Source organism: Oratosquilla oratoria, chromosome 34 (assembly GCF_046742065.1).
Source record: "Oratosquilla oratoria isolate Oo_2021 chromosome 34, ASM4674206v1, whole genome shotgun sequence".
In the NCBI taxonomy this organism is placed as follows: Eukaryota; Metazoa; Arthropoda; class Malacostraca; order Stomatopoda; family Squillidae; genus Oratosquilla; species Oratosquilla oratoria.
The window spans coordinates 28,553,094-28,575,870 of NC_134810.1; the positions used below are offsets into that span (position 1 = coordinate 28,553,094).

Genomic DNA, 22,777 nt, shown 5'->3' on the forward strand with positions numbered 1-22,777 from the left:
GCAGAAAATGAGAAATCCCCTCATGTATGAATGATATTTTGACAGAGCCTGAAGGGATTTCTCTTTTTCTGCATGAGGGTACAGAGAATGGGTGTTGCTGTGTCTTACTACATTGATTCTGACCCAGGGTAGTGGGCAGGATGTGGGGATGACCAATCATCCAGGACCTGCTTAATCAATCAGTGACAACCCCTCTCCATACCCTCATGTAGAAAAAGATAAATCCCTGTAGGCTGTGGCAAAATATCATTCATTTCTCTTCCTCAAGCTTGACAGGCTGTTAGCCACTACACTCAGTATAGTGACTGAAATTTTAAACAACCTGCATTAACACATGAATAATACCAAAAACACTGTTTGCAAATGGATAAACTATTTTGAAAACTGGGGGGGCTTACCATGATAATTATTGTTGTAGCCTCCTCTTCCACCCTGATGAGTATAGCCTCCACGTCCTCTTCGGTACCCATCACGTTGATCCAAAGATTTGCCTGGTCCCTTAAACAATAAGAAAAGAACTTTCATTATATACATAAATATATATATACCAACTGGCCCTTTCCCCATTACAAAGTGGGTGGCCAAGTCAAAGTACACATCCACCCTTCACCTATCCTACACCCATCCAAAAACACTTTAGTTGTCCATCCTATTTTAGATCCTTCTGCATGGAAGGTCATCCCTATCCCCTGCATAAAGCTCAGGTCAGAGTAAAATACAACTTCATGGAGCCCCTCAACAGCAGGGCTTAACAACCAAAACCACAACTTCATTACATGGCAAAATCCCTTCCTCCCAATCCACTCCAAACTGTGCCTCCCTAACCCAAGCAACTTTCCCAGGGCGGTAGGAATATTGCCAATCAGAAAACTGCCATCCGTTTGCATATTCAATTAAAAAGCCACATCAAATATGGGAGAAACAAAACAAAATAAAAAGACACCAGTTTATTACAAAATTTTAAAAAATTTGCAAAAGAAAATGGAGACAACTGGGATATAAACCAATTGTTGTTTGCTGATGACACTGAGCTTGTGGCAGGATCAGAGCAAGTAAATGCCTTTGGGGGATTAAAAAGTGTAAAGAGAAATAGACATTTGGGAATGGCTGCTAAGAGGAGATTGTATTTACCTAGTTGTATTATACGGGAAGGGGAGCTATACTCATGGTGACCCGTTTTTGTATCTCACAAGATCAAGCTTGGTTCTTAAATTCTTGTATTGTGTTTGCAAACACTATTCTTTCACCCAATTTGTTCCATATATCTATCACTCTGTGTAGGAAGCTGTTCTTTTTCAGGTCTTTTCTGTAGTTATCCTTTTTGAGTTTCATTGCATGTCCTTTTGTTTTTCCTCTGTCCCACTTTAATAAGTCCTCTCTATCAAGGCGTTCTTTTCAATTCATAATTCTGTAGATGGTTAGTAGGTCCCCTCATTCTCTGTTCCAGGGTTGGCAATTCAAGTTCAGCCAGTCTTTATTCATATGTCAGGATAAAAGTGTTGGGGCCATCTTTGTCGTTGCTCTTTGTATTCTAATTTTCTTATATTCTTTTTTGTATTGGGTGACCATATCTGTGCTGCATATTCCAGTTCTGGCCTTATCAATGTTTGTAATATTTTCTTAATTATTTCCTTATCCAGATATTTACAGGCCACCTTTATTGATCTCAACAAATTGTATGTTTCTCTGAATATTTTATTTGTATGTTTATCTGGTGACATGTCTTTGGTGATGATTACTCCTAGGTCCCTTTCAGAATTTACTTTCTTTACTTTTTTCCATCAATTTTATACTGTCCTGATATTCTATTCTTGCTTTTCCCAAATTCAATTAGGCTATACTGCACTTTTTGATGTTGAATTCTACTTCCCATCTCTTGCTCCACTCTGAATTTATTCTCTTTAATAACTTTGCATCATCCGCAAAGCAGTTCAAGTAACTTTCAATACCTTCGTCCATGTCATTTATGTATATAGCAAACATTATTGGAGCTAGTACTGACCCCTGTAGGACGCCACTACTCATTTCTTCCCATTTTGAATATTTGTCTCTGAGCACTACTAAAATTTTTCTTCCATGTAGGAAGTCCTCCATCCAGTTGATGAAAGAGTATTGGGATGATTTGGACATGTGGAAGAATGAGTGAAGAAGGACTAGTAAAAGAGGTGTGGAAGGCAGAGGTGGAAGGAGTGAACATGAGGGGTTGACCTGGGTTGGATGAGGTGATGGGGTAAAAGGGGCTTTGGGAAAGAAGGGAAATGTCTGTTGAGGAAGGATGGGAGAGGAAAGATGAAGGGGTGAATGAAGAATGGTTGTATATAGAAGATGATGTGATGCATGAGGTGGAATGGCTGAGGGATGGGGGGTGGAGTATGTGTGAGAAATAATTTGACACAGCCTGAAGGGTTTTCTCACAGTCTTCTCCTTTTCTGCATGAGGGGACGGAGATGGGGGTTGCCGATTTAATGAAGCAGCCTTTCTGTGGATGTGCTGTGTCTTGTGACACTGCTTCAGATTCAGGGCAGTGGGCGAGATGCAGGGATGATCTGTCATCCAGGTGCCAAGATAAAGAGGAAGGGAAGACAGTGCAGGGGAGTGGAGTGTGACAGGGATGGAATGGGTGGGAGTGGTTTTTATGCCTTTGTTTTTTTTTGGCTACTTCCCTTAGAAGGGGGAAAAAACCCTTTAGTGTATGTATGTATGTATGTTAAGGGGGGCGTCGCAATGAATTTCAGGGAGAAAAAAAAAAAAAAAAAAAAAAAAAAAAAAAAAAAAAAAAAAAAAACCCCTGTCATCTAGTGCCCTTTGGCAAGCCAGTCCTGAAATACTTCAGTGAAATAAAAAAAATAAAGGAGTTATGACTATTTTTCTGACGCCCCCCCCACACTTCCCAGTACACCTTTGCTGCACATATGTTCGACTAAGTTATTTCATTGCAATGAAAATGGCACAAATGCGATGTATTTTGTTATTCACTAATAAAGACTATCTGGAAACTTGTCCTACACGTGGGGAAAGCACTTCGCACTCGTGAGTAGACCGAGAGAATTATTGTGAGTAGGCGGAGAAAGCGAATTGTCGCTCCTTGGAGAACTTTTATTTGAAGCTATAATCATTTCAAGAATGCCTAAACATTCGAAGAAGAAATGTGCATTTCATGAAAGAGCTACGAAACTGAATCAAATTATTGAGAGTGTACTTCTGCCTCGGTTATTACTGGAGATGACTCATAGAATGGGAATGTGGTGATGTGGTTAATGTGGTGTATACACGGGCTCGCTACGCTAACTGCGTTATCGCACTCCTCTTTTCTCAAATGACATCACCGCAAACATCGAGCATGCGTGACGTACCATCATGTGCCTCTTCAACTGAAATGCTCCTAGTGCTTTTCATCACAAGAGCGACTGTCATTGATCTTAACTTTGGAAGGACATATAATCTTCTTTCTCACTTGGGGTCAATCCCATCATTACAAAAGCACTTGAGGAACAAGACAAAGACACAGAACGGAAAGGGATACCAAAGACCAGAAAGAGGAAGAGAAAACTATCGTTCAGCTCCGATTTCCACCCGGGAGCTTTCTAGTAAGTGAACCTAGCGACAATGAGGGAGGTGGTGCCTCCTGAAACCCTCGCCTTCTGAGCTGCTAATACCTCATAAAAGGGGGGACCAGGTACCAGCTACACTTTATAATAACATGTGAATGACATAGAATGCTTGAAGATTGGCGCAGAGAAAATCTAAATGAAATATATAAAAAATGCAGGGAAATGTATTTTGAACTTCAAAGCTCAATATCTCAAAATTACACTTTTCTCTACATTTTTTCTATCTCCTCCATAACTACTTGGCCGATTTTAATGGGGTTTGGATAATTTGAAAGCTGAATAAATTTGCAATTTTGTTTTTGTGGCATTTTTTATTTTCTATGATGGAAGTCGATATATTTATTTTATGTATATATAAAAAAAAAAAAAATCTTTCTCCTAAACTAAGAGGAAATTCCAAAAACTGTACAATAATTATTTAGGTATTGCTATAGAGCATTTGTGGTATTTTTTCAGCATGCTCAGTCAATGGATAAATGAGGAGATAGAAAGTTTGTAATTAAATTTCTTTTTTTTTTTTTGTTGGCACGATGTGTATATATTTATATTGTAATGTTGTATATTTTATTTATATTAGTGTGATATTGTATGTATTAATTTCAGTAGCCTATCCGAGAGTTGACACCTTGACGTGGTGGATAGGCTTAAGAATCTTTATGATTACAAAAGCTATGTCGATAGAGAGGAAATCTCTGCAGGGTCACCCATATCGAACAGGTTTTGTAGGAAAGATCAGACAAAGAGCAGCTCAAACACACAGTTGCAGGACCCACTGCTAACTGACACATCCCTGATGGCAAACAGGGAAATTCCTCATAGATATATGGGGTACCGTCATAATGACGGCGTGGACCATTGGGTACCCTATAGTAATAGGGCTTCACCGAATATAATGAATAAGGTGACACCAGAGAAATATCTCACCAGAAACCAGTTGGCAAGGAGGTGAGATTACTGCCAACCACCCTTCATAGCCAACATGAATATGAATAGCACAATAAAAAGAAAACCGGGCGTTCCTGTTGGATCATCGTCACCTAAAGGTCCAACTGCATTGCCTCGTGTGCTTACGGGCAGTGTGCCACCGAATGTGAGTAAGCACTGTCCAAGCAGATCCAAGTCTTGGACATTAAAGAACATGAAGAGAATGAAGATCTATACTTACAACGTAAGAAGTCTCTCAGAAGACCACAGACTGGAGAGTTTAATGGAAGAACTAGACAACATCAAATGGGACATCGTAGGACTGAGCGAAGTCCGAAGAACGGAAGAAAAGCTAGTACAATTACAAGATGGTCACCACCTGTTCTACTATAGAGGTAAGGGCAAAGAAAGATCTAGTGGAGAAGGATTCTTGATCAACCGAGAGGTTGCGGGTAACGTAATCAAATTCAGTAGTTTATCGGACAGGGTAGCTTGGATTGTCATTAGGCTTTGTAAAAGGTACACTCTAAAAATAGTTCAGGGCTATGCACCAACTTCACAGAGTTCAGACGAGGAAATTGAGTCCTTCTATGATGATTTAAGTCAAGTAATGGATCAAGAAAAAAGTAAGTACACTTTGGTAATAGGAGACTTTAATGCTAAAGTAGGGAAGAAGATGGGAGATGAGACGTGCATTGGGAAGTTTGGAGTAGGTGAAAGAAATGACAGAGGTGAGATGTTAGTCAATTTTGCAGAGAACTACAATATGGGGATAATGAACACTTTCTTCCAAAAGCGTGTAGGTCGTAAATGGACGTGGAGAAGTCCAAATGGAACAACAAAAAACGAAATAGACTTCATATTAGGAGATGAGAGCAAAAGCGTTAGCAATGTTACGGTGATAAATAAAGTCAACATAGGGAGTGACCATAGAATGGTAGGATGCACAGCTAAATTCAACTTCAGAGCCGAGAGAAATAAACTAGTTTTAAAAAGGAAAATAAGCCTTGTAAAGGTTAAGGATAATAAAAAGATATTTCAGTTAGATATTAAAAATAGATTCGAAGCTCTAAGAACTAACGAGGACGGCGTGGAAGATATCAATGTGAATTTAGTGAATATCATTAAGGAATCAGCAGAGAAAGTAGGAAGTACAAAAAACATTAGAGAAAACAAATACTCCAAAGCTACAAATGACCTAATTAAAAGAAGAAGGAACATGCAGATTAAAAGCAGTAGAGACGAAATAGAAAGAGTAGAACTAAACAAGCTTATCAACAAAAGGCAGAGATTAGAGAAAAGAAAGAGAAACATGGACGAAATAGAAGAAACTATTCGGAAAGGTAAAAGTATTAAAATGACCGAGTGTAAACATGCTTTAGGAAGACAGCAAATGATATGTTTGAAAGATAGAAATGGAGAAATAATTAAATGTAGAGACAAAATGGTAAAAAGAGTAGAAGAATTTTACCAAGAGCTTTACTCTTCGAAGGCCGTAGTTGAGTCAGTAAATTCATGTGTAGACGTTAGTAGTGTACCAGACATTACAAAGGAAGAAGTAGAAAATGCTCTAAAAACTATGAAAAGAGGAAAAGCACCTGGGGAAGATGGTATATCAATAGATCTATTGAAAGACGCTGGTAAATTAGTTCATATTAAATTAGCTGAGTTGTACACCCAGTGCTTACTTCAAGAAAGCATTCCGGATGCGTGGTGCAATGCTATAGTGATTTTGCTTCATAAAAAAGGAGAACAGAAGGACCTTAGTAACTATCGACTGATTAGCTTGCTATCAAACGTATATAAAGTATTCTCCAAGATCCTCACAAATGGACTGAGTCAAGTTTTAGATGGAAACCAAACGAGAGAACAGGCAGGCTTTAGAAGCGGATATTCAACTCTAGACCATTTGCAGGCGATAAACCAACTAATCGAGAAAACGACAGAATATAATATACCTCTGTGTTTAGCTTTTGTAGATTACGAGGCCTTTGATTCAGTAGAACAAATAGCAATACTAAACTCGCTACGCAAACAGGGTACAAACGAACAGATCGTAAGAGTTTTAGAAAAGATTTATTCGAAAGGTACCGCTATAATTCGACTACATAAAGACACAGAAAAGATCAAAATCGAGAAAGGAGTACGGCAAGGCGATACAATTTCACCCAAACTATTTACAGCTTGTTTAGAAGATATTTTCAGAAGATTGAGTTGGGAAAAGAAAGGTTTGAAGATTAATGGCGAATATTTGAACCACCTAAGATTTGCAGATGACATCATTCTTATTTCAGAAAGAGCAGACGACTTGCAAGATATGCTGAGCGATCTAAACAAAGAAAGTATCAAAGTAGGTTTAAAAATGAATAAGAGTAAAACCAAAGTAATGTTCAACACGAAAGTTCAAAGTAAAGAGATTGTAATTGATGATGAGAGGCTTGAGGAGGTTGAAGAGTATAGTTATTTAGGTCAGATGGTGAAGGTGACGAAAGACCATGATAATGAGATAAAAAGACGCATCACAATTGGTTGGAAAATGTTTGGTACATACATATACCAAGGCTTTTCCCCCCTTCCAAGGGAGGTAGCCAAAAAGGGAAAGGCATAAAAACACTCCCACCCATTTCATCCCTAAATACCCTCCACACCCCTCCCACCCTTCCTCTCATCTGAGCACCTCCTGGATGACGGGTCATCCCTGCACCCTGCCCACCGCCCTGGGTCAGAAGCAGTGTCGCAAGACACAGTACATCCACAGCAAGGTCGCTTCATTTAATCGGCGACCCCCCCAACCCCAAGAGTTGGGGGCCGAACGGCAGCAACTACCCTGGCCACCGGCTCTACGCAGGTGGCACCGATCCCCAAGAGGAGCTACGCCTACCTTGGGGAGTACCACAATCCTTTTTCCCAACATGCAATATTACATTTTTTCTGCACCGAGGGGTGATTTTCCGGCGATCACCCCTCTTCTTCTACTTTTAGCTGGAGATGTAGAGAGCAATCCTGGGCCCACCACAAAATACACATGCCCAACATGCTCTAAACTCATTACTTCGAGCAGACAGACAAAGGGCTCAGTTCAGTGCAATATGTGCAAAAACTGGGCCCACCTCACTTGTACAACACTTGCTGACACAAACCAATACACAAACACTTGGACATGTTCTACCTGCCCTCCAGTAACCCCACTCCCACCTCCCCAACCACAGCCAGCACCCTCACCCACTCCCAATTTCCCTCTGCCCTTACCCCCGATTAGTACTCCCCTTCCTTTGTCCCCGATCTGACCCAGATCTCCCACCCTCTGACCCAGATCCTACACCTTCCCCACTACCACCCCAACCTCAACCCCAAACGGCAACATACAACACATACATAACACACAACATCAACATATTACAACACAACATTGACGGTATTAACACGAAAAAACATGAACTTGAACACTTTCTTAAACAACACAGCATACACATTGCGATTTTACAAGAAACAAAACTAAGACACTCACACAGAACACCATCATTTCATAATTACACCACCATCAGACAAGACAAGTGCCACAACCAAAATTCTCCTCCCTACCACAGATAACACAACAGAAATCCAATCCATTCGAATCCACACAGGCAACAAATCAACACTGACAATAGTTAACATGTACATTTCCCCCCAATCATCCCCCACATTTCCAGACACCTTCAGGCCTCATTTTAGCCAACTAGCCTCAATCCCCAACCTGATCATTGGTGGAGACTTCAACGCCAAGTCGTCTGCCTGGTATGTTGACAACCCTGACACAGACAGAGGGCTTGATATACAGACTCAGTTTGACTCATTGACTATCATGAACAACACACATTATCATACACATATCCCACACCAAGCCCTCTACACTCCCTCCTCTCCTGATATCACCTTTTGCTCCCCCTGCCTAACCCCAACAACATCATGGAGAGTGGTCGGAACCCTTGGCTCTGACCACCTTCCAATCATCATCACCACCAAAACAAGATGCACCCCAGTTGGCCACAGACACACTTACACCAATTACAAGAGAGCTAACTGGGAAGCTTTTATTGAAGAGACAGAACAACATTTTGAAACACTTAACAGTACACCAATCACAAACATAAACAATGCTGTGCACACTTTTAATACAATCATACAAAATGCAGACAAGAGATACATCCCTAGAGGCAACAGAAAATCACACAACCCCAACTTCACACCTGAAATCCAAAGCCTCATCAGACAACGTGACACACTTAAACACGGTACCCCCACACCTATCCCTCAAAACATAGCAGACCAAATACAAACACTAAACACTGTGATTGCCAATAAAATACATGAACAAAAAACACAAAATTGGCAAAACTTTATCAATACACTTGATCACAAAACAAACACCAGCAAATTGTACAAAACACTCAACAGCATTACACTATCCAACAGTAACACTACATGCTCTCACACAGCAATAATCACAACAACAGATAATCTACCCTCAAACAGACAACAAGCAAACGCACTCATACGTCATTTTGCACAGACAAGCCATCTCACTTCTCACCCTGACGACCGACGCACCATTCGACGTAAGAAAGACTTTCCCACAGACTCAGACTATATACCCTTCATAGACAGTCAGACAAAACTCATAATACATAGTCTCAAGCACTCATCTGCCTGTGGCCCTGATAACATAAGCAACATCCACCTAAAACACATTGGACCACAAGGTATACACGCACTCACAAACATTGCAAACTACAGCTATTCACACAACACTATACCTGACATCTGGAAGCATGGTAAAATAATCACCATTCCAAAACCGAACAAAGACCCAACAATCCCAACATCGCACCGCCCAATCACACTTCTCTGCACCCCCTCTAAAGTCATTGAACGCCTAATACTTAAATTTGTCACACCACATATTCCCCTTGCTGACTCACAACATGGTTTTAGGCCACTACACTCCACAAACACTCTTCTGACAAACCTCACACAAAGAATTTTAGATGGCATCAATTCAGATAGGCCCGACCAAAGAACACTTCTTATAACATTAGACATTAGTAAAGCTTTTGATGCTATCCCCCGCCACAACCTAACAAATAAAATATATAACACAGACATGCACAATAACACCAAAAGATGGCTGGCCAATTATCTGGCAGGTAGGAATGCTTACGTGTCATATAATGGCCAATCATCGCACATCAGAAACATTAAGAACGGAGTACCACAGGGCTCAGTTCTATCCCCCACACTATTTAATCTATACATGCATGACTTACCCACGCCAGACACCTCAGAAATACAAATCTCTTCCTACGCAGACGACATAACAATCACATGCACACATCGTAACACAGACAAGGCTGCAGAAATAATCCAGCCATACCTTGACACACTCAACACATGGTTCATCACAAACAGACTCAAAATAGCTCCAACCAAATCTACAGCAACACTTCTCACAAACTGGACAAAAGAACACAAATACATACCTCATCTCTACATCAACAACACTCTAATACCACACACAAACACACCGAAAATTCTTGGTGTAACATACGATACATCCATGTCTTTCAAACAACATATCACAAACATAAAAAACAAATGCACACCTAGACTTAACGCACTTAAGTCAATCACTGGAACAACATTTGGACAAAACAAAGAAACTAATATAACAACATACAAACAATGCATACGCTCAGTGTTGAATTATGCGAGTCCTGCATGGGCTCCTAATCTCAGTGAGACACACCACAACACCCTTCAAATCATACAAAACAAAGCCCTAAAAACAATTACAGGCTGCACAAATACAACACCTACAGACCATTTACACCATGAAACAAAAGTCCTCAAAGTCAAGGACCACCTTGACATGAGAGGCACACAAACACTTGCCGCAGCCACCACAAACACATTACACCCGCTACACTACATAGCAGAACACCCACACAAAGAAACATTAAAACAACACCCAAAGACCTTTATCACGCACAGATACTCTCTTCTCTTCCTCCACAACCACCAAATACCAGCCTCTGGAAACATATTCATAATCATATCACTCACCACTCCATTAACACACTGAAAGACAACACACTGCTGCATGCCAGACCCCCTGATATCCACTCTTCTTAATCCTCTCTCCCACGAAAGGACAGAGTCCACTTGGCCAGACTGCGGTGCGGTCACCACCCAGCACTTCTAAGCTACCAGAAGAGGCTGGATGACGGCATTGTGAACAGCTGCCCAGGATGTAACACTTCACCCCATACCATACAACACATAATGGAAGACTGCATTATACACAATCATGCACGCAAACAATACAACACATGCTCTATAAAGGATTTGTGGGAAAACCCAGTTTCGGCTATGGCATTCCTTGGGGAGACGGGACTGCTCAGACAGACAGTCTAGGGAACGACAACAACAACAACCAGCAATAATCTACGGATGTGAGACTTGGAAGCTGACGAGGGCGATGGAAACAAAGCTAAGGACTGCACAGAGGAGAATGGAGAGATCAATGATGGGTGAGACCGAAAGAGAGCAAGTTGGGTGAGAGAGCAGACTAGAGTGAAAGATATTGTGGAAGCAGTAAAAGAGAGGAAGTGGAATTGGGCAGGTAAGTTGGTGCGAACGACTGATGAGCGATGGAGCAAGTGTGTTACTGACTGGACGCCGCGAGATAGGAAGCGTGGAAGAGGGAGACCAGACAGAAAGTGGAGAGACGAGATCGAGAGGTTTGCGGGAGTGACGTGGCAGAGGGTGGCACGGTCGTGTGAATCATGGAATGCTATGAAGGAGGCCTTTGTTCAGCAGTGGACTCAGGATGGCTGATTTGATTTGAATTTCAGTAGTGTTGTTGTATTTATCATTTTTATCGGATGCCCCCAAGGCTTGGCTTGGGCAGTTTTGGTGGGAATGTTGGTGTTCCCTCAGTCTCCTTGTGGCTCTGACGGCTGCTGCACGTGTTTTTGTGTGTTCGTGCCTTTCTCTAGTTTTTCCCAATATATTGAACTGTGCTTCCGGTGTTTCATTTGCCACCCAGAACATATATGGTGGCAGCGGTATTAACAGTTCTTGTGTTTATTTACGTATCAAGACTAGATTCATGTGTTTTTGAATTGCCGGCCAGTTTTGTGTTGTGTTGTGTTTTTCTCCCCATTTTTCCATTCCAGCCAGGTATTTTCAGTGAATTTAACTACAAATAGACATTATAGTGCTCTGGACACAGTGACTTCAGTTGTATTTCGGCGCAGGCCATTTGCCGTCAGGTGATTTTTTTGTTCCTGCTCTTCCCGGACGTCATGGTCGTCTGCCCTTGTTTTCTTGTGGGTATCCTCAGCGGTAATTTGTGCCTGGATGGTGAATTGGACAGCCATAATTGTTTCTCGGGAAGCAACAAATCTGTGAAGACTGGTTGTTGGTTGGCGTCCCAGACAGCGGCCATGTTTTTTTTGGTGACGTCATTTGTGTACATTTGAAATGTTACCACGGAATGTTTAGACTCTCGTTGCCTGTGACGTATGTGTATACTTACGTATTGTGCTCTATTGTACATTATTGATATATGTATCGCATTGTTTCTGTTTTGCAATGCTTATGTTTGTATGAAGTATATAATTTTTCTTACGTCCATGTGATTTTTCTATGTATTGCATTGTTTGTGTCAATGCTTGTATTTCTGTGAATCACATTGTTTATGTTCATGTCCATGTGATTTTTCTATGTATTGTATTGTTTGTGTCAATGCTTGTGTTTCTGTGAATCACATTGTTTACGTTCATGTCCATGTGATTTTTCTATGTATTGCATTGTTTGTGTCAATGCTTGTGTTTCTGTGAATCACATTGTTTACGTTCATGTCCATGTGATTTTTCTATGTATTGCATTGTTTGTGTCAATGCTTGTGTTTCTGTGAATCACATTGTTTACGTTCATATCCATGTGATTTTTCTACAGGGTGGGGCGCGGAAACTTCCCGATTTGGGGATTGAATTATGAAGTGTTTACACTTCACAATTCTTTATTCTACTTTTATGTCTGTCACACAACATGGGAGATTTACGTTTACTCAGTTCTAAAAACAATATCTTTTAAATGTCCACCTCCATTGTCAATACACTGATTCAGACGATTTCGGAAGCTTTGGTCTACTCTCTCTAGCATGGTGAGCGGTATATTGGCTATTTGAGTGCGGATGGCATTCTGTAGGTCTTCCAGGGTCTACGGACGGTCATTATAAACCATGGATTTGAGATAACCCCACAGGAAATAATCATAGGGGCCTAAATCAGGCGAGCGCGCTGATTTCCCTGAGAGGCGATTTAAACTGGCCAGCGCGCTCGCCTGATTTAGCCACTTGTGATTATTTCCTGTGGGATTATCTCAAATCCCTGGTTTATAACGACCGTCCACAGACCCTGGAAGACCTACAGAATGCCATCCGCACTCAAATAGCCAATATACTGCTCACCATGCTAGAGAGAGTAGACCAAAGCTTCCGAAATCGTCTGAATCAGTGTATTGACAATGGAGGTGGACATTTAAAAGATATTGTTTTTAGAACTGTGTAAAAGTAAATCTCCCATGTTGTGTGACAGACATAAAAGTAGAATAAAGAATTGTGAAGTGTAAACACTTTATAATTCAATCCCCAAATCGGGAAGTTTCCGCGCCCCACCCTGTATGTATTGCATTGTTTGTGTCAATGCTTGTGTTTCTGTGAATCACATTGTTTACGTTCATGTCCATGTGATTTTTCTATGTATTGCATTGTTTGTGTCAATGTTTGTGTTTTTGTAAATCACATTGTTTACGTTCATGTCCATGTGATTTTTCTATGTATTGCATTGTTTGTGTCAATGCTTGTGTTTCTATAAATCACATTGTTTACGTTCATCTCCCACCATGTCTATATCGAGGCCTTCGTTTCTCAGTCCGCCAAGCTCATCTGAGCCAATGGCCAACAGGTTAACATAACTTCATCAGAATCCAACTGTGGTGCAATTTTCTGGGGAAGATCCTCATTATAGGGCGGCTGAATTTATCCGTCAATGTGAGGACGCAATCATACAGTCGAATGTTTCAACGGGGCCTGAACAGATCTCCTTTGTGAGGTCCCAGATTGTACCACATTCTCTTGCTTCAGAGCTCCTCTCGGCTTCGTGTTTAGATCCTAAACTTCTGAACTATAATTATGACACCTTTAGGTCTAACTTCCTTAAACTTTTCGCAGATACTCTTGGTGGTGGTGCGTTCCATTGGTGCTTCAAACTGGCTGATACTCTCGTATCCCGACTGGGCACTCTTGATTATCGCCGGGCGCAAGCTCAGGCCAGTATCCTTGCTGTTGAAGCTGTCGAGTCATTGTCCCAGTCGGACTGGGTAGAGAATGGTAATATTTCTGTAGATAGATTTCGTCTTATCATAGAATTTCTCTTGTACATCCTTTTTTTGGTGCCTTCTGAGAGACGAGCAGCATCTTCTCTCAAGTATAAGCCTGATGAAACTCTATTGTCTTTTGCATCACAACTTTCTCGTAAACTGGGAGAAGTGCCGTCTAGTTCTTTGTGTATTAGCAATGCTCATCAACAGGGTCATGTCCCTTGTTCTCCTCAGCTCTCTCAGTCTACAGTTTCTACTCCTAGTTCCCCTCAATCTACAGTTACACCCCCTCCCCTGTTGCGTACTTTTTGTAACAGGTCTGGTCATTCGAGCGATTTTTGTTTCCGCCGTAGGCACCAGGTAAACAAGTCAAAACTGTCCCCTGTTAGTAGGAGTGTACCTACTGTTTCTTCTAATCAATCGCATGACCTTTCCAGAGTAGAACCTCCAGGTAGACTCAGTTATTGCCATATCCATGGTCAGTGTAAACATTCGACTGATCAATGTTTCGAGGTTTTGAAACTTAGGGATGAGACGTCTCACCAGCCTCGTCAATCCCATTTTCCCCAGCGGATGTTTCCCAACCCCAAGAGTTGACCAGCAGTGTTCGGTCTCAAATAATTCCTTTTGTGGCTGTTGAATCTTCTCAATTACTTACCTTCCAATTTTTTACTAGGGATACGCCTCTTTCAGTCACTGTAGATACTGGTGCAGAATGTAGTCTGTTAAGTAGAAAGGCTTACTTTGCTTTATGGGAATTGTATAATCTCCCTTTTGCATTCTGTGCAAGATTCTCCCTTGCTTGTTCTTGGATCAGTTTGTCTTCCTTTACATTTTCCCTCGCATGCTACAGTCTTCAATGTCACTTTTGCTGTTGTCTCTGGCATTGCCCTTAAGTGTGATTGCCTCCTGGGTATTGATGCTCTTACAGCTCATAGCATAGATATTTCTCCTAGTCGCCGTGTAGTGACTTTCTGCAATTTTGATATCTCTGCTTCGGATAAGCCAGTTTCTGTTTGTGATTCTTCTGTGCTTGATCAGTCCGCACGTGTGCCTGTCCCAATTTCTCAGCGCTCTGCCCCTGTTGCTCATTGCTGTTGTTGTAGGAGAGCATCTTATTAAACCTTCAAGTTCTGTTTGAGTTCCAGTGCGCGTCTCAGGTGCCCCAATTGGGTCTGACGTTCTCTCTTTGCCTGACTCTATTCATATTCGTCTGCTTGCCCTAGAAGGAACTCTCTCCACTATTCGTGAGGATCATATTACCATGGCGATGGTAACCAATGTCACGGGTGCTCCTATTTCTCTCTCTCCTGGCAGTCACTTAGGCTCCTTTGAGGTGGTACGCGTTGCTGCTTTCCAGGATTCGCCTATTATAGCAGCTTCTGTTCTACAGTCTCCCCCAACACGTGACCCTGCTCGCGTAGCTTCCGAGCTTGCCACATTTGTAGGCGAAACTGATTTTCCTGAAGAGACGCCTCGTCTCCTTGACCTGCTAGTTACCCACCGGGCTTTGGCTTTACCAGGTGATCCATTAGGGGTTACGGATCGTGTGGTTCATAGAATTGATCTTCAGCCAGGCACTCGTCCTCTTACAGGTTACCTCACTCTCGTCGGCTTATAGCCCAGTCCTTGGTTGACGATTTGTTGAGTGAAGGTGTTGTACAGGAGTCCCACTCCGAGTGGAATTCGCCTCTTCTCCTGGTGCCTAAGAAAGATGGATTTTTTTTGTCCTGTGGTTGATTATGGGTTTGCGGAATGCTCCTTTGACTTGCCAGCGTTTAGTTAACTCTATATTTCATGGCTTAATTGATAATGGATTTTTTGTTTACCTGGATGATTTGATTCTTGTTTCCAAAGATGTGGAGAGCCACTTTTCTAAGTTGTCCATGGTCTTGCAACGGTTTGCTGAAGCTGGGTTAAAACTCAACTTACCCAAGTGTTCCTTTTTCAAGGCTAGTATCCAGTTTCTAGGTCATGTTGTAGACAAACATGGTATCCATACCACTAGTGAAAAGATCAAGGCAGTCAGAGACTTCCCTGTACCGAAGTCGGTTGAAAATGTCCGGTCCTTCCTTGGACTTGCAGGATACTATCGTGCATTCATTAAAGGCTTTGCTTCAATTGCTTCCCCTCTCACTCGCCTTCTCAAGAAGGACTCTTCCTTCCAGTGGCGTGATGTCCATCAGACAAGTTTTGATTCCTTGAAGCTTGCTCTTACTGAAGCACCTGTATTGGCTTTCCCTGATTATAGTATCCCATTTACTATTTGTACAGATGCTTCTGGTACAGGTATTGGAGCTGTACTCATGCAACAAGTAGATGGATGTAGACCTCATGTTATTGCATATGCTAGTCGCATTCTTAACAAGCCTGAGTCCCGTTACTCTGTTACTCATTTAGAGGCCCTGGCTGTGGTGTGGGCTTTAAAGCACTTCCGTGATATCATTTTTGGATATCCTATTACAGTCTACACGACCCACACTGCTGTCACTCAGCTTTTTCAAGGAAAGAATCTGTCAGGTCGCCTAGCCAGATGGTTCCTCACGATTGAGGAATTCAATCCAACCCTAAAGCATGTCCCTGGGCGGGCTAATCATGTTGCTGATGCACTTTCACGGAATATCCCTGTTGCTGCTGTTACCGTGATTGATAACTTTTCCCTGCAGGATCTGGTAAAAGCTCAGCGTGAAGACCCTGTTTGGTCTGCTGTCATTTATGCTTTGGAGTCTGGTGATGATTCCACCTTACCAGCTTTACCAGTACCTCTGTACCAATTTTCCCTGCAGGACGAAGTTCTCATTTGTAATGTGGAAGTGTTTGAGCAAGATGTGGCGCAGCTAGTGATCCCTGAGCCTCTAGTTCCCGTTGTTTTGTCCCTTGCTCATGATGCCCCTCAGGCTGGTCACCCAGGTCGTGACAAAACTCTGGCTATGGCACAGAAGAAGTATTATTGGCCTAAAATGCGACTAGACATTGCCTCTCATGTGGCCCGGTGTAGTTCTTGTGCCCAGAACAAAGGTTCTACGAGCACTGCTCCCATTTTAGAGTACTCTATTACTTCTCGCCCTTTTCAGACTGTAGCTATAGACCTTTTGCAACTGCCTCATAGCACACAGGGCTCTGTGTATGTCCTTGTATGTGTGGATCATTTTAGTCGTTTTGTGGTCTTAGCTCCCTTACGTTACAAATCTGCACCATTTGTAGCACATGCTTTAGTTTCCCATGTGTTGTGTCCATACACCACTCCTTCGGTGCTCCTTAGTGATAATGGGGCTGAATTTAAGAACGAGGTTTTGGCAGGCATTTGTGCACGTTATAGCATCAAACAGACGTTCGTAACCGCTTATCATCCGGCGTCCAATGGTCTTGTGGAGAGGACGAACAGGAAAATTTTGGAGATCCTACGTCATCTTGCTAGTCATTTTCATGAGTCTTGGGAGGATTGGCTTCCCCATGTTAGTGCTTGTATCAATAGCACCATAAATGTTTCCACGGGAAAAACGCCCCATTATGTTGTCTTTGGATCAGAGAAACGACTCCCATATGACATGCTCGACAGTCCTGCTCGTCCCCTCTACAATGTAGATGACTATAGTAAACTACAGGGTCATGTGCTGCATGACATTTATGCGTCTGTTAGGGACAAACTTGTCGTTTCCAAGGCTGACATGTTAAAACACCAACATGGTCGTGCTAAGCCTGTAAACATCGTTGTTGGGGATCATGTCTTTAGGAGCATGCCGGACCACCAGTCCAAATTAAATTGTAAATTCACAGGTCCCTTTTTGGTAACTGAACAGCTCCATCTCAACAAATTCAGGGTTTTTGACCCATCTACGGGTCTTAGTGAGATTTGGCATTCTGACAGGCTTAAAAAGACGCAGGTGCCCATACCTGCATTTACCCAACCTCACCCAACACTCAATGTTCCCAGTGTATTACCCAATGTGTGCGACTCGTATCATCTACGTTCACGAAGTGCTAGGCCTTGATGGTCGAGTGAGCCTCTTGCATGTATTTGTATTGTGAAGTTTTGTACCCCCTAGCCCTTACTATTGTTAGGTGATTTCTTGGGCGCAGACTCAATTGGGTTTGGCGTACCTGTGGTGGGGGATGTAATCTTTGTTTACATTTACAAACTGTTATTTTTCTGCCAACGGTGTTCTGTTCTTCCCATTGTCCTATGTCTATTGTATATTTCATGTGTACTTAGTATTTTTCAATGTTTCATGTCCCGGACGTCCGGCAATTGCTCTATTTGTTTTTTTAACTGGCGCCAGTTCATTTCTGTATCATTGTGTTTGTATAATTACTATATTTCTTGTGCTTTACCCAGTTCTATGTCCTTTTTTTTTTTGTTTGTATATGTTGTTTTGTGTATTCATTTATGTATATGTTTGTGTAATGTTTTGGGTGTGCTTTAAGATCCATGTGTGCCACACTTTTGTCTGCCACTTGTGCGTGTGGTTTGTGTGGCTTATCCTTGTTTTGAATTCTGTTTGCCTCGGTCAGTTTTCTTGGTTGCTCGGTGTGGGCACCGAGGGCGCGGGCCAAGCGATGTGTTGGCACGATGTGTATATATTTATATTGTAATGTTGTATATTTTATTTATATTAGTGTGATATTGTATGTATTAATTTCAGTAGTGTTGTTGTATTTATCATTTTTATCGGATGCTCCCAAGGCTTGGCTTGGGCAGTTTTGGCTGGAATGTTGGCGTTCCCTCAGTCTCCTTGTGGCTCTGACGCCTGCTGCACATGTTTTTGTGTGTTTGTGCCTTTTTCTAATTTTTCCCAATATATTGAACTGTGCTTCCGGTGTTTCATTTGCCACCCAGAACATTTTTTTTTTTTTTTTAATTACTTCATTGTTTTTCAACCAAATGATATGAAAATTGGCGGTGAACATCTCAGTATATGTATATATAACATATTCAAATTTCGCAAAATTCCGATCATAATTGACGAAGTTCGTTCTCGAGCGCGACGGCCCCGTTAAAGGATGGCAGCAAATTGATGATGATGCCTAGGCACTGTGAGGCACAAGTGGGTATACAAGGATGCCGGCATCTTGATTATATTTTGTAATTGTAGATGAGTGATCCCTGAATTCTGTGAACTGGTTTGATCACATTTTCTGTTTATTATAACTTAGTGAAAGAGAACAAGTAATATAGCAGTGACTTTATATTTTATAATGTGAGTAGCATGATGCATTACAAAGGATTACAAAGGCGGAGCATGCCGACAGGAGACCTTTTGATCCATATCTAGGTCGGATGCAAAAAAAAATCATAATAAAACAATAAATACAAACTATAATAATGTAAATAACAAATAAGATACATAAATAAATGCATAGGTATAGTTGAATAATAAACAAACAGGTAAATAGTAAATAATGATAAATTGACATATAACTAATAATAAATGAAAATCAGACAGACAAATGATAACAAAACAAAAACAAAATAAATGAAAATCAGACAGACAAGTAATAACAAAACAAAAACAAATAATATAAGATAAATTATAATCATTACAGCATTTTACTTAGGTATTTATCTAACTGATTCTTAAAGCTTCGAACTGAACTACATTGCACTACCTGTGCAGGAAGTTTATTCCATTCATTTACTACATGGTTGGCAAAGTTGTTTCTACCTACTTCCAAATTGAATCTATTTCCGGATAGTTTGAGACCATTGTTTCTTGTCTGATTCTCATTCAATGTGAAAATTTGGTCACTTTTGATGTTGTCAATTCCCTTTAAAATCTTAAAGACCTGTATCAAGTCACCTCTGAGTCTACGCTTTTTTAGGGAAAACAGATTCATGTGCTTAAGTCGATTTTCGTATGATTTATTTTTGATATTTGGAATCAGTTTTGTGGCTCGCCGTTGTACTTTTTCCAGTCTGTCAATGTCTTTAATGAGATTCGGTGACCATACGGAAACAGCATATTCCAAATGTGGACGAACTAACGATTTATATAGCTTGTTAATGAGTGATGGACTTTTGAAATCAAAAGATCGCGCAATCAGTCCCAGAATCTTATTTGCTTTCTCAGAGGCTGAAATACACTGCTTGGATGATTTGAGGTCGTTACTGATAATTACGCCGAGATCTTTTTCACTATCCACTTTTGTTAACGAATTACCAAATAACTTGTAATCGTACTTACTGTTATTTTTACCTATGTGCATTACCTTGCATTTACTTGTGTTAAATTTCATTAGCCACTTTTCAGACCATTGCTGTAATTGATCTAAATCTTCTTGAATATCTAATTGGTTTGAGTGATCATTTGCCACTCCGCACAGTTTTGTATCATCAGCAAATTTGGAAACAGTAGATTTTAGTCCATGGTCTATATCATTTATATATACTATGAAAAGAAGTGGCCCAAGAACGGAACCCTGAGGAACTCCACTTGCAACACTTTTCCATCCAGAAGTTTTTCCATTTAAAACAACTCTCTGTTTTCGACCATTCAACCCATTACTAGTCCAACCTAATAGGCTACCACTTATTCCATGCAAAGCTAATTTAGTAAGTAGTCTTTCGTGTGGGACGGTATCAAAAGCTTTTGCAAAGTCTAGATATATTAAATCTATATTGTTTCTTTTGTCATAATTCGAGATAACTGTGTTGTAGAATTCTAGTAAGTTAGTCACGCAAGAACGTTTCCGTCTGAAACCATGCTGGCTATCATTTATCAAACGGTTACTTTCTAAATGATGTTCGATAGCATCTCTGATGATAGTTTCCATTATTTTTCCTACAATTGAAGTCAAACTTATAGGCCTATAGTTATTTGGTTTCTTTTTGTCACCTTTTTTTGTACATTAAGCATCCAATGCTGCCCACAAAAATTTGACTCGTATTGAAGAGGTTAAGGGAAAATGGCTGGAATTGGACAGCATTAGATACTTAGGGGCCGAAATGTATGGTACTATACTGGACAGAGTTAAAAACGAGGAGAGTGGGGATGGAAAAGGAGTTGGTGGATAGGGTCAATGAAAGAGTATTGGGATTGTTTGGACATATGGAAAGAATGAGTGAAGAAAGATTAGTAAAATAGGTGTGGAAGGCAGAGGTGAATAGAGTGAACATGAGGGGTTGTCAAGGATGAGGTGGATGGATGAGGTAAAAGGGGTGCTTGTCTGTTGTGGATGGGAGAAGACAGAAGATAAGGGTGAATAGAGAATGGTGGTGTATGGACAATGCTGCGATGCATGGGAGTGGGTGAGGGATGTGGGGATTAAAGAGTTGATGTGAATGATATTTTGATGCAGCCCGAAGGGATTTCTCCCTGTCTTCTCTTTTTCTGCATGAGGGGGAGGGGGGGGGTTCCAGCTGCTTAAATGCAGTAGACTTGCTCTGTCTACTTGCATTGCTTCTGACCCAGGGCAGTGGGTGAGATGCAAGGATAACCCATCATCCAGGAGAAGCCAAGAAAACTGGGAGGGAGGGATGGTGAACGGGAATGGAGTATGTGGGGATGAAATGGGTGAGTGTGGATTTATGCCTTTGGCTACCCCCCTTGTAATGAGGAAAAATCCCTTGGTATATGTATGTTACTTGTACTGGGCATTTGAGACATGGCAGTTTCATTGAGAAACGCTGCAGCTTGAGATGCCAGGACATGACTGATGAGATGTTTTAATCTTTTCTTTAAAGATTTGTGTGCTACTTTAGCATCTACTCAATCTTTCACTGATGAATATGTATATTCATTTTTATGTTTCAAGATTTCAAAGTTGTTGTTCGACGTTTTTGTAAGTAATCTCCCCTTCCCGTAAGATACTAGATAAGTACACACATATACCATGGGCTTTTCCCCTTTACAAGGGAAAATGGAGAAAAATATGCAATAAGCCAGTTGTTTGCTGACAACACTGCACTTGTGGCAGGATCAGAAGAGGGATTAAGGAAGTTAGTGGCAGAGTTTGGGAAGGTGTGCAAAAGAAGTTGAAGAAAAATGTGAGGTAAATGTATGGTGATGAGATGTACAAGGGGTGAATGTGGCAGCAAATTGGAAGTATTAAGGGAGACATGGATAGCTTTAGATATTTGGGCATGAGTGAGGTGGGAAAGGGAGGAGTGGTGGAATGTGGATTGAGAGAAGCAAGTAAATGCCTTTGGGGACTAAATAGTTTTCCTTTTATACCTCCTATAGTTTCCAGTTTTAATTTTTTGTGTGGTACTTTATCAAAAGCTTTTTGTAAATCTAGGAAAGCACAATCAGTCCATCCCTTTCTAGTCTTGAATAGATGTTTACTGATGGCTGCTTTGCTTGCATATGGAGTGCTTCAAGGAGTAGCAACCTTTGGGGATCTCTTTCTTTGTCAATTATTGTAGTGTTTTGATCCTGATAGTTTTTTGTTAATGGTCTGTTAAGTATAGTGTGGTGGGACTTAATGGATCCATTGCTTAAGTGGCATGTCAGGCATCTTGTTAGATACAATAATTGACAGAGAAAGAGATCCCCAAAGGTTGCTACTCCTTGAGGCACTCCATATTCAAGCAAAACAGCCATCAATAAACATCCAGGTGGAAGACCTTCAGACTTTGCCATCAATGAAAAGAATGATTGCTAAGAGACCAATGAATCCCATCGCTTTGCTTACTGGGAGGGCCCTCCTGAGATGAAAAGCAATGCACGCTCATGGACTGCAATTAGCCAATGAACAACAACTTTTTCCATGATAGTGTGTATGATCCATACATCCCATATATGACAAGAGCAGACATGACACAGCAATTTGCCCTTGAAGATGGAAAAGAGAGTTCTGAAACATCGGCCACGATAAAA

General features: G+C 41.1%; 1 protein-coding gene across 7 annotated transcripts in view; it reads right to left on the reverse strand.

Annotated features, from left to right (window-relative positions):
- The window catches only part of LOC143018152 (uncharacterized), a 322,520-nt gene that overhangs the window by 19,133 nt on the left and 280,610 nt on the right, over nucleotides 1-22,777 (reverse strand). For all 7 annotated transcript variants that reach the window (XM_076173292.1, XM_076173293.1, XM_076173290.1 and 4 more), the window contains one exon: nucleotides 399-498. In XM_076173292.1, the coding sequence (XP_076029407.1) occupies nucleotides 399-498 (100 nt within the window). The remainder of the gene's footprint in view (nucleotides 1-398; nucleotides 499-22,777) is intronic.